We start from the raw sequence: 13,511 nt of genomic DNA on the forward strand, positions 1-13,511 counted from the left end.
TTTTTTTGTAGTTTATTGCACTTTTTTGCAATTTATGTAATTACTATGCACTTAATGGATACATATTATTAAAATCTGGGCTATAATGGTTGTATTGATGTATAGCAACTTGAAATGCTCCCAAAAATGGCTCCACAGCAGGTAAAAATATAATATAAGCTCTGGCGGACTTGGTTCTATGGTAGGTCTTAAAGGGTTAATCAATCCAATCAAATCCAATTCAACTCTATTTATAGAGCAGAGCAAACACCACAGTGCTAAAGTGCTCTCCAGTTATAAGACAGCAATGAAATACAAATTAAATAAAATATTTAAACAAAAAGAAAAAAAATGACAGTAAAACATTTTTTTTGTTTATATTAAAAATACTTTCATCTCAAACAGTTAGAAAACCCCTCCCCTATTTAGAAAAATAAGATGTGCTTTAAAAAACATAAAATAAATTTTTTTTTTTAGGAACTTATTGTTATAGAAATGTACAAGATGTAACTTTATTTTTGTAAAAACGAGCAGGTTTAAAGGCAGATTGGCATAATTTTACATTGTATATGCAAAATATCTTCAATCAGAACATAAATCTTTTTTTTTTGCAGCAAAAACATTCAAACTTTTCATAAATCTCTTTAAATTTGTTTCTTTTTGTTCTATTATCCATGAAATAAACATAATTTTGTATATATTTTGCAATAAAACATGTAAAAATATATACAGATATAAAAAACAGTATTTAATTTCTTAAGTCTAATTTCTAGATATACTTAATTTTGAATTTATTTGTAAAATATTTCACCCTTTTTAACTATTTTAAATGTAATTATTATTATTATTATTATTATTATTATTAATATTAGTAGTGGTAGTAGTAGTAGTATAAAACAACAATGATGATAATAATATCATTGTTGTTTTTGTTATAAATTCCATAATAACTTTGTTTCCGGTATTTGACAGAAACATTGAGTCAGAGTGCACAGGAAACTTGGCAATTTCAAAATAAAAGCTCTGGCCTTCAGTCAGACAACAAACACAGTTTGTAGTTCCTGTGTATGTTTATACTGTCAGCATGCTAATCAGTGCTGGATGTTTACTTATTGTTAAAGCACAACAATACCTACTCCCATTGTCATCATCATCTCATCTTCATTGCAAAGTCGTGTGTGTGTGTGTGTGTGTGGTTGGGTGTGTATTCCGTGAAGGAAATCAAAACATAGGACACACTGTTGTCTGTCTGCTGCTTTCAGTCAACTTTCTTTCGATTTCGAATCTGTGTGGCAGTGAAAACAGCCTCTGGACCTCGGTCATCAGTGCTTTCTAAATAAATGATTCCACCTGTAAATATGCTGCTTTTCTTGCTGTTACTCTGAGTGGAACATTTTTCTTTGATGGTGTATTAGATAATTACAATAATAAAGGGTAGAAATGATTGAACTGGTGAGGCGGTGGGTGCTGTTCCGTGGGTTTTCTCTCAGTGTGGAGAGGAAAGAGTCAATTAAAAAGAAAACATAATGTTTGCTGTGTGAGTCTGTAGGCTGAGGTGCAGTGTCAGCACACCCTCTGGAACAAACAAGCAAGACTAAAACTATATCATTGTGCAACTATCTCTTCATCTGAAAACCTTCTTCACTTTCAATAGGAATCTTACACACATGCAGATTCATTCATGTACAGTACAGTCACAACAACAACGACAACATCAGTGACGGCACACACAGCAACAACACAGCAGTAATTCCTCTTTTCCACGAGCGTCTACAAGACTACTCGGTTTAGTTCAAGTTTGCCATCACAATTGAGTACCAACTCAATGTATGATCTGTACGAGCTGGTGCTATAGCAACGCAAAAGTCCCGTTACATCATTTTTGTGCAACATAAACACAAACACAACAATCGAGGAGATCAGGGCGATTGTACACTGACTGCTAAACTGGTGGTAAGCGTCTGTTTCTCGACATTAGACCGCACTGTTGGTTTGCGTGTAGCTCTCATGACTCATCTAGTGATGTTACTCCCTGGCAAATTTTTGTCATGTGTTGTGTTGATGTCACAGTTTTGGCTTGACTCAGCTTGCTTGGAAGCCTGCCCAAAAAAAGTACCTGGTACCAGGTACTACCACGTAATGGAAAACCCTAAAAACCGAGCCGAGGAGAGCAGGTGTTCGAGGAAAGATATGTAAAGGTGACAATGATTGTTATGAACTGATGGTTTTGTGTTTTGTTGCAATTTTCTTTAAACAAGAAAAAACAAACCAAAAGTTACCAAACTAATAAACTTATCAAGTAATTTTCATTAACAGCTTTTTCTTTTTCATGCTCCAGACTTGATCTCCACTGACGGTCAGTGTCATGTTGCGCTAAACATGTAGTGACCCTCCAGAGATCCTTAGGATGGTGCTGATGTGATAACATAATACGACAGCATATGGTGCTCCATGTCTGTGCCAAGAGCTAATGGTGATCCAGCAGCTAATGTTACAGGGGAGAGACCTTACTGTTTGATAATATGGAGATTCATGAAAGTAAAAAACTGTTCTAAAAATGTACTATTCTTAAAGTTGAACTTTTGTATTAAGTAAAAACCTTTTTAACTCATTCATATCTTCAGATTCCAATCTGCTTTAACTTGTTTGTTGCAGTAGATGTTCCTATTAAGCATCTCTTTAAATGTAACCCTGTGAACCAAAAGGCTTCCGAATACTCTAATGATCAGGAACCTCCGAGACCAAAAAATACAGCCAAATGTGGAAGTCCCAAAACTCGCAGTTCCTCTAATGTCCACTTGAGGCTCCAAAAGTGAGTCACTTGCACACCCACTTCTAGCTCTACACACACCTCTAGCTATCGAAGCACAGAAGCCACACCCAGCTGCTGTTCAAACCTCTTGTTTGTGAGAAGGAGCCAATCAGAATAAGTTGTCCTAACAAGTGAACAAATGGCAGTAAAACTGCTTCTTTCAGACAGTGGATGAGCTAAGGGACTAAAATCAAGGCTCATTATAAGATGAAAAAGGATTATTTTGAAATATGAATCATACAAAGCTGCTCTAATAGAGCCCAAGTATTAAAAACATTTAAAGCTGGAAATAAGCAGCTTTAAGTAAAATCACATTTGCAATCATAAAGAAACACATACAGCGATTTCTGTTTATGTTAATGTTCTGTATGTGGGCGCATGCAGAGGCCTCCGCCTGACTAATGAACAGCCCGGTGTGTTGAAGCACGCTCACACGCAGCCTACACGACTACATATTTATCTTTATGAATGAATGAGTGAATGAAATGTGCTGGGGTTTTTGTGAGCGGCAGTAAAAGCCAATCAGCCATAACGCCGTTAGTCTGCTCAAGAGTAAAGGAGCATTCTGCTAAAATAAAGCTAAACAGAGGTGCTCTGTGTGTGTCTGTCTGTGCGACCAGACTACCTGTGGACACACATTAACAGGTTTTATGGAGTGTTGAGAAAGTTCCTTAACAACCGGTGTATTCAACCTGCAGACACACCCTCTCTCTCTCTGTGTGTGTGTGTGTTAAAGACAGAGACAGTCTGTCTCGGCTTCCTTTCAGACCCGAGCCCTCCTGGAAAGACGCTACCTGCCGATAGTTATCAGAGAGCAGAAAATAGACGGTTCAGATAAGAGAAGAAAAGAAAGGAGGAAGAACGTCATGGCTGCACACAAACACAACATACAACAAACGGTGTCCCTGCAGCCAATCACAAGCACCGATGTCGGCTTGTTTTGACTTTGCTTTTGAGCCGTGGAGCCATAAAAGTTCCAAAAATATTCACGACAGCACCCCAAACGTGAATTGTCGAGCAAAAAAATTAATAAATAAAAAATTAACCAACATGCTGATGATTTTTTTTCTGTTTCTGCAGCCTTGCTAGTAAACAGATGAGATCACATTCCTGACATAGTGTTGAGGTGTGTGGATGCACAGGTGTGTATGCGTGGGTTATGATAGTGATGTAGTGTGTGGGGTTTTTTTTTGGTTGTTTGTTTGTTTCTTTTCGGTAATTCTGTGAATGCGCTGTGTCCTTATAATCAGATTGTTTCACTTGTAGTCATTTGCTTCTCTTTGTAAAAAATCTTTAATTTAATTGTAATTTATTTTTCTGTGTTCAGTTTTCATCTGTTTACAATTATTTTGTAACTTAATGGATGATTTTCCACTTTATGCGGTAGCTTTTCTCTTTCAGAATGCCCCAAATGTTTTCTTTTTTATCAGCCTTTGTGTTTGTTTATTTATTCATTTATTTTATTTTCAGGTCCATTTCACTCAAAGAAAATACTTTTACTGGAGGCTTGTTTTATGGTATTGGTGTTTGGACAAAAACTTTAATTAAGACTTCATAACATCTGTGTGTGGGTGAAATATTTTGACTCGCCAATTTAAATTTAATTAAAGTCTAAAACTACATCTTCATTAAAGTCTGAAGTCACTTCTCCAGGCTCAGGCTGAAAGTTGCTTGGATGAGGGATGAAGTGTTTCTCCCACTGAAATATGTGTTCAGGTTAACTGAATCAACCTCCTTGGATTTCCTTACCTGGGTTATTCATCACGCGTCAAGAGATTAAAAGTTATTGATATTAACTTAACAAAATAGCTTTAGCAAACACGAGTTAAAGCAGCTAGCAAGCGGTTGGACTAAAGCTTTGTCTGAGAGTGTTTATTTAACTGCAGCGCATAAATCTGAAGATCAGAATACAGAGACCATTACTGTAGATTTCTGTGAGTCTTTTTTAGTGGGAAACAACACAGATCTGTGTACAAATCAGAGCTGTCACTAGTGATTCAAAGTTCTTGAGCTAAGATAACGTGAAGGAACAGGGAAGATAAAAGTGTTTGAGTTTGGCTGAGGTCACTGTGAGCAAGCGTGAAGGAGGGAAACCTGCTCCTTTCTTTCCTCCGGCTCTCCTGCTTTCAGTGTTTCCAGTAATTTCTACTCCTGTCTTGTTTCTCACTCAGGTGTGTGTTGACTCATTCCTTTCACCGGCCTTAAAAGAGGCGGGAAGTCCTGCATGGGTGTGTTTATGTGCTTGTATGTCTAACTCTGTGCATAGGAAACCGCTACACTCATGTCCACCTCGTTTTTACCCTGAACTCTGCTAGACTGGATTTGTGTGATTGAAATTGCAAAATAATCCTTTTTAATCTTATACTGGGCCTTCGTGCAGCCCTTCAGTTCAGATCTTCTGTCTGAAGCGATTTGTTTTAGTGCTTCCTATTAAAGCCATCATTTTTCTGATTGGCTCCCCTACATTAACAGCGGGACATTAGTTTGGGTTCAGCATGAGGGGTCTTCACAAATGTGGAAATATATGCGTAACGGGGCTCCCAGAGGTTGTCAGACTAAATGTTTTTATGTGCGAAGGCTGTTGAATGGTTCCTGTGTCTGAGCATAAACAGGTCTCTGTGGTTCTTTAATAATTCATAAGTCTAAATAATTCTGTTTATTTTCAATGTGTGTCATTATTTTTACAGTCAACACTGATTCATTAATATGTATTGGATTACTTTTTATTAGTTTATGCTCTGTTTTGTTTCTGTACTTACAAATCCAGGTGTGTCAGTCACGTCTGAGCCAAAAGGTCAGATGTGACTGACTAAAGCTAAAGATAGAGCGACACTAACAGTCTCTCTCTCTCTCTCTCTCTCTGTGTCTCTGCAGTGATCTCAGTATGAATAATCTGACTGTGTTATCCAGCGGAGCTCTGTCCAACCTGCACTTCCTGGAGGAGCTGTGAGTCACACAAACACATGGTCATGTTTTCATCATTTCAGAGGGCCTTTACACAACCTGTACTTATTTCCTGAAGACTTACTTGAAGTCAGTGTAGACTCAGAAGAAGTCTTGCCATTTCGAAACAATGGAGAAGATTCAGCATATATCACAGAGGTACAAGTGCAAGGTGACACGATGACACTGCTAATAGCTGCTCTAAAAGTAGAAGCCTCTCTAAAAATGGTCCAGAGGTGCACGAAAAGATGACCTTGAACCAACAATCAGGCTAACTTAAACCAGGCTTGTAGCTTTTAAGAACCTGTTCTCAGAATCTCCTCTCCACACCTTGTATATGTTTTCTTCTTTATCATCCTTCAAGTCTCCACACATGATCAGATATCTTACGAACTCTTGTTGGTGGGCGATGGACTGAGATGGATGAAAGTGAGGGTGTCTGAGCGGGCGTTGAGCTCATGTATCTGTGAGGAGATGATATGTAATCCCATCTCTCCTCACCTAGCAGCCGCCACGTCCTGTACGAACATTTCCTTAAAGCTGGGGAGCCGAGAGACAGCGAGGCTGACCTCACAGGGACCTGAACATGACTCTGACTGCTGTTATGCTCTGCTGCCAGCTGTATGTGTCTGTGTGTGTGTGTGATATTTGTCACCGCAGCGTGAGAAACGTCACTGCGGCGATAGGACACCGCACAGATGCATGCTGGGTGTAGGCAGACTGGCTGAACTTTGTGTGGCCCCTGAAAAACATACAGACCTACAGGACCCACTGTGGGTCAGTGTTTTGCTGTTGGTTTGAAATGAAAGCACCGTGTGTGCTGGAAACACGGATCCCCAAACACACCTGATGTCTGACTGTCAACTTGTCTAAAAGATGATGCTCAGTGCGAGTCTTAAAGCTAAACTTGTGAGTTTTTGGAAACAAATTCATCAGTTCATCTTGCAGACTGTATCCAAGCAGCTCTAAATTTTAATTGCTTAGGAATGGCATCTTCTAAAGATGAGATAAGATTAGGGCTGCCACAAACGATTATTTTGATAGTCGACTAGTCACCGATTATTTTTGCGATTAGTCGACTAATCAGATCATCATCCATTGGACGTACAGTGTACAGCTTATTGCACCAGCAGCATCTGGTCTTATATAACTATCATTAGCTTACAGCTTGAAGTGTTTGTGCTAACTAAAAATAAAGACAAGATGGTAGTTTATTAATTTTTAATGAAATTTGCAGATTGTTTCGGTGAAGTTTAATAAACTCCTTGCTTTCTAAAATATAACAGGACACCGGAGTATATTCTCCAGCGTCTCACACTTCTGATAATCAGCTGTCTGCTTGACAGTTTTAGCTGTGCAAAAACTATAACTTTAATCTCAGCCAAACCGATTTACTCAGGAACAAATAAAATACTAAAGAAAGCCAAACAATAACATTTTTAAGTTATCTAAGTGACTTATATATATGTTTAATTAACCTGACTAGCGAAAGACGGCGGTGGGTTTGAAAACGATTTGCCGGGAGTCCGGTGTTCTCACGGCTCTAGTTAGCCTTGCCCCCGCCTAGCTAACACTAAGCTAGTGGGTAACAGACGTCTCCGAAAACGTCGGAGCGCTTTTGAAAATATGTGGTGTCTTGATAAACTGAGCAGATATTTGAGGTTTACACAGCTACATTCTCGCCTGAAAATATGTTAAACGTTTATTTTGTGACCCAGAAAGAATAATAAGAGTAAAGTTAAAACTAACTAGCTGCCGCCATTGTTGACAACTGCGCTGGGCTGCGCTATGAATTCTGGGACACAGCTTCTTCTTCTTCGGGGTTTAACGGCAGCTGGCATCCTTGTACATGCAGTGCTGCCATCTTCTGTTTCAGTCCATTATTACACTCTTAAATCCTACTACTCATTCCTGCATCCTTTGTGATCTTACAAAGCTTCAAACGATGCGTCGACTATTAAATTAGTCGTCGACGATTTTAATAGTCGACATAATCGTGACTAGTCGACTAATTGTGGCAGCCCTAGATAAGATGCTGTCATATTCAGCATATAAGATGTCATATTTTTGCATTAAACTCGGAAACGTTTCAAAATATTAAGATAAATGTTGGTTGCAGTAAACCCTGCAAGCTCAAGGATTTGCTGTTAACATCCTCACCTGGACTGTGTTCTGACATCCCGTCTGAAGAAGTAAAACAACAAACAACAGGCTCATAATTGAGGAAATACCCACAGCGGAGTATGAGTTCTACATTAGGAATGAAAAGGATTTTTTTTTCATTATTATTATTCATTTTGAGAATAAATCCAAAATTTTGAGATTAAAGTTGAAATGGTATTTTGTAGAGAGTATAGCAGCCGTGGCAGCTGTTTGACTTGAAACAATTTTAACCTCCGTATTCCCACTTTATTCTCAACATGAACAATAATAATTTATCTTAAAACAATGTTCTTAATGTCTAATACTCCTTTGTAAATGCCTCCACCTACAACAGCAAGCACCAAAAGCACTAAGGACCCACTGCCAAAGTGTAAAAGAATAGTAAAAGCCCTCTTTTTGAGACACTTTGTTAGCATGAATGCAGCAGCTTTGATTGGTTGGCCCATCTCTGATGGGGGTGGACACACTGAAAGGTGATGGTGGCACTTCATCTGAAGCTTACTTGGAACACTGAAGAGGACACCTTTTCTCATACCGGTAGATGTTTCATTTTCATATTTGGAGGCTGTTTATAGGCTGACATGGTGCTTTGGGGTCACCCTGTGTAAAAGATATTCATGGCTGTACACAAAAAACATTCACTTTGGACTCCTCATAGAAACATTAAAAAATATTTTCCATTTGTAAACACATCCCTCATTTAGTTCATTTTTATGCTAATTTGGCCAAAAATGATCTGAAGTCAGTAATGCTTATGATCTCTCTCTCTCTGTGTCTCAGGCGTTTGGCGGGAAATGATCTGACCTTCATCCCCAGAGGAGCGTTCACTGGCCTCTACAACCTCAAAGTGCTGTAAGTTCACACATATTTCCTCACTGGCATGATGCCTCAGCAAACATACACATTTTATGATTGTTATGTGAATATGTTCCTAAAAGAACATCCTGGTTAAACACTAAAAAAAAAACATTTATTGGTTTTTGGTGTTTAACCTAGACTGTTTAATCCCATTATACTGTCTCTGCTGGGCTATTTTTACTGGGCTATTCTCTACCTGTATTAAGATCTGTTCCTTCAAACTTGATCTTGACCTTTAAACGTCCTTTGAATTTGTAAAGATTGGCCAAGATGCATCAGAGAGCTTTATTGTCATTGTGCAAGCAGTGAAACTTCACTGGAGACTTCACACATGTTCAAAGATAAATGGGACTGGAGTAAGATAAGAGCTGTATACGGTTTACATCGGGGTGCATAAAGCATCAGTGATAAAGGTGCGATCTAACAGATTACGATTGTTTAAAACTGATAAGGGTCCTCAGAAAGATAGCAACTCAACCCCACCCTCTCCACAACCCTCACCCACCTCCTACCCCCCGGACACACACACACACAAGCACGCACACAAACACTGGAATATTGTGTGGTATGTTTACTGGTGCTAATCATTCACAGAGACACTTTGAAGATTTCATGTGTGTCTCGGTTTAGTGCACAGTTTCTGCAGTTTGGAACAACACTTCTGTTCCCTGTTTACATTTTACACATTCGCTCGTACCAACACATTATTCTGTTGTCTTTCATTCTTCTCTCTGTTCATTTCTGGGTCAGTTAATTTTCTATTTTATTGATCTGTAAACATTGGGACTGTTGAACTCCTGTTATTGCAGCACTTTATAGTACTGGCTTTATAATATTTCTAAAAGCTACAATCATACACATTATTAGTCTTGAAACTTGGTATTTGGTAAAGCATTTTTCTACTCAAACTGAACACACAAAGGGCTTTTTAATTACAAGCCTCATTCACCCAATATCATACACATTCATGCAATTGTTTTTTTATGCCTATGCACCTTGACACACCCACTCACACGGATTAATCAGGGACAACTCAGGGGTCGATATCTTGTCCAAAAAGACTTTGACATGCTGGCTGAAGTAACTAGAGATTAAACATCTCACCTTCTGATTGAGAGAGACCCGCTCTTCCTCCTGAGCCACAGCTGGCTGTGTTTTATGAATGGACGTTTCACATTTTTTGTTTTATTGTTAGACTTCATAAAATAATTGGGATTGACCAACACAGAAAGAAAGCAAGAAAATAAGTTTCCAGGTAACACAGAAACTTCTAAAGGATTTACAAAACAAATTCTGTAATAAATGGAGTTCCACAGGGTTGTGCAATAGGGCCTATTATATTTTCATGGGCCAGTAACTTCTACAATCTAAAGAGCCATTTTGAGCTAATTATTTTGTCCCCAAAATCTGTAGGGAGCCTCAAAATATATTTGAGTCTTGTATTGAAGCCAACACAACATGTCAATATTACTATTAAGTATAAACATCTTTGTATTCATAGAATTATTTGGTACTTTACAGATATTTATCTGGTATTAAACTTTTTTAATACTTTACTTAGTATATAGTATACTTTAAATACTTTTTCATTTCATTAACATCATGTTTATTGTTGCACTTAATGGGTTTTGATCTAAAAGAACATAACCTATCAACATAAAAAAAAATATGCAAGCATATACAGGCCAAAACAGAGTAAGCAGTCTATTTTTAGTCACTCTGCAACCAGGAGCATTGGCAGTGAAAGCTGCAGTTTTGAAAGGCATAGACAATATTTTAGATAACACAGAATACATGTTTGTTTGCTATGCAGATGACACCCAGGTATGTGTATCTATGAAGTCTGATTTATTACTTAATATACAAACATGTCTTGAAGAAAAGGAGGATATATCCTTTAACAAACCAATATTATAAACTAAAATATTTTTTTAAAAATCACAACACAACACAGACAAGTATAAAAATAGTTATTCACCACTTTTAATCTATTTCCTTAATTTCCAGACTTTATGCTAAGATTACTGGCTTCTGATTATCCTGTAGATATACATGCGACTCTAGTATTTCCCAAAATTTGGTCCTTGTAAACCATCTTCGTGTTGTTTTGTTGCGTTTAACACTTTTTGTTAAAGTTTTGATTGCGTTTTTACAGGATGCTTCAAAACAACCAGTTGAGATCTGTTCCTGCTGAAGCCTTCAACAACCTGCACAACCTGCAGTCACTGTGAGTCACATTTCACTTTGGTTTTTTTTAGTTTCGTGTATTATATTATGTTAATTCTTACTTTATAAATATACCGTGCCATTTTACTGACCACACATTTTAGCTTTTATTAATACTGTGTATTATTTTAGTTTCTCTTAAATTCCTTTGTGTGCTATAATCATTTGTCTTATGTAAACCTAATTTTGAATCTATGCTTAATATAACTATACCTTTAACCTAACTTTAACCCCAAGCTAAACTACACCCTCTGTCTTTGTGCTATTGATGTATCTTATGGGAACATTTGTTAAAACATGTTTTTAACATATTCCTCAGCACATTTGTTTTTATGTGCTGAGGAAGGCAACCTCTGTCCTGTTGTGCTCAGATCATCCTCTCTTTAATGATTTTCAACTGCTTCCATCAGGTCGTCGTTATAAAGTGCCTGCAGTGAAGACAAAGAGACATAGATTGTCTTTTGTACCAACTGCTATTATCATAGTTAATAACACTAAACCATAAGTGTTGTTGCCATTGCACATTGCACTTTTTTGATGAAAAATCTAGGTTGTTTTCTCAGGCTTATATTATATTATTTTGGAGTGTGTATGTGATGTGTTGGTTGCCTGTTTGTTTGTTTGTACGGACATACTGCAAATCAATTTCCCATTAGGGACAATAAAGTTACCAATAACCAATAATAAGTCCATGCGATATTAAAATGGCTTAATTTTCCTACAAAAAATGAATAATACACATATAGACACACTAATCCAGCGGTCCTCAACCCAAGTCGTTTGGTACCGGGCCGCGAGAGTTGAGTTTTCAGAGTTTTTATCTGTTTTAATTGTTATTTTTTTATCGTTTTTGTTGTTAACCCTTTAAACCCTAACCCATCACGGGTGACGGTTAGCATTTTCAGCAAGGATGGGCAACTCCAGGTCCCGAGGGCCGGTGTCCTGCTGGTTTTAGATCTCACCCTGGGTCAACACACCTGAATCAAATGAGTAGTTCATTACCAGGCCTCTGGGGAACTTCAAGACATGTTGCGGAGGTAATTTAGCCATTTGAATCAGCTGTGTTAGATCAAGGACACATCTAAAACCTGCAGGACATCTGCTCATAAGGCCTGGAGTTGTCTTCCCCTGGTTTAAAGGGTAAATTAGGTCAGGGTTTGAAGGGTTAACTCGGTTTCCCTGGGTCTTTGAATGTGTTATGAAAAGAGATGGGCAGTAACACGTAACGTGTTACTGTAATCCGATTACTTTTTCAAGTAATGTAAGGGATTACTATTGCAAAAAAAGGTAATTATATTACTGTTACTTTCCCGTAAGCACGCCGCGTTACTGCATTACTAAAACTGTGATTTTTTTTTGCAAGAGTGACAATGACGTAAGCGAGTACGACATTCGTGGAAACAGCTGTGTGCAGATAAACAATGGATCATATATCGAGTGCGGGAGAGAGTATGAGCGTGCAGTGTTTAAAGCGTGGAAGTACTGACCTTACTTTGAGTTTGATTCCGTAAAAAGTGACAAAAACATTAGCATCCGCTGTTCACTGCGTGGGAAGAAAACTTATTTTTACAGCGAAAAAGCCCTTAACTTCCAAGCAAGCACCGAGTGCGCTACGACGGAATGTGAAATTCATAGACAAACTCGCAGATTCTTCCACTGACTGCTACGGCACATCTGCACCAGGGTAATCCTCTGCCTGCTATACAGGTGAAAATAGAGCAACAGGACCACTGAGTCTTTGATATTTTCTGCTGTGTTTTACTTGCATCTATTTGAAAGACTGAGTGTAAACACAAAAAAATATTTTATTTTATGTGCTGGGATGTGCAGAAAATAGGTTTAAATGTTAAACAAATTTCTTCCAGTCAGAGAATGTTGCATATAATTGAATTTTTGCTTGATGCATAAAGTTAAAAGATTAAAACTAATAAAACAAGTTTTAAAAAGGGACCTTTCCATTTGATTACATTTTATATGATGGATTATGCAGTAAAAGTAGAATTGGGCTGAATGATTTCTTTATTACCTATTCAGGTTGTAAATCGTGTTTTTAAAAAGTAACTAAGTAACTAACAATTAATTACTTTTGAAAATAAGTAATCAGTAAAGTAACAGGATTACTTTTTGGGGGAAGTAATCAGTGATTAGTTACTGATAACCTTTTTCAATTAACTTGACCAACACTGGTGATGAATAAATCTTCCTTCTTTTGCTACCAGTACTGGTTTCATTTTGTTGTATTTATCCGCGACAGCTTAAAGGTATAAACCGGTCTGTAGCGCAAAAAAGGGAGCGCTGCACTAATCCCTTCGTTTCATTTTACTCTTTGGTGGAAAGGAATCTGTCTCACACACATGGCTCAGTATATTAATGTATGTAGTGCAGCGAGTGTGTTCTCTGAGCCTGATAACACACAGTAATTATACTGAAACTGTACCTCTCTCTCGCTGTGTGTGTGTGTGTGTGTGTGTGTGTGTGTGTGTGTGTGTGTGTGTGTGTGTGTGTGTGTGTGTGTGTGTGTGTGTGTGTG

The 13,511-nt window shown here is 37.8% G+C and overlaps 1 protein-coding gene across 1 annotated transcript in view; it reads left to right on the top strand.

Moving 5' to 3' along the window:
- LOC102205923 (leucine-rich repeat-containing G-protein coupled receptor 5) overlaps window positions 1-13,511 on the top strand; it is a 57,238-nt gene that overhangs the window by 8,767 nt on the left and 34,960 nt on the right. The window contains exons 3-5 of the mRNA XM_005742292.1: window positions 5,666-5,737; window positions 8,678-8,749; window positions 10,911-10,982. Coding sequence (XP_005742349.1) covers window positions 5,666-5,737; window positions 8,678-8,749; window positions 10,911-10,982 — 216 coding nt within the window. The remainder of the gene's footprint in view (window positions 1-5,665; window positions 5,738-8,677; window positions 8,750-10,910; window positions 10,983-13,511) is intronic.

The sequence above is a fragment of the Pundamilia nyererei genome, unplaced genomic scaffold (assembly GCF_000239375.1).
Source record: "Pundamilia nyererei isolate P.nyererei 1_Seehausen unplaced genomic scaffold, PunNye1.0 scaffold00119, whole genome shotgun sequence".
NCBI classification, from domain to species: Eukaryota; Metazoa; Chordata; class Actinopteri; order Cichliformes; family Cichlidae; genus Pundamilia; species Pundamilia nyererei.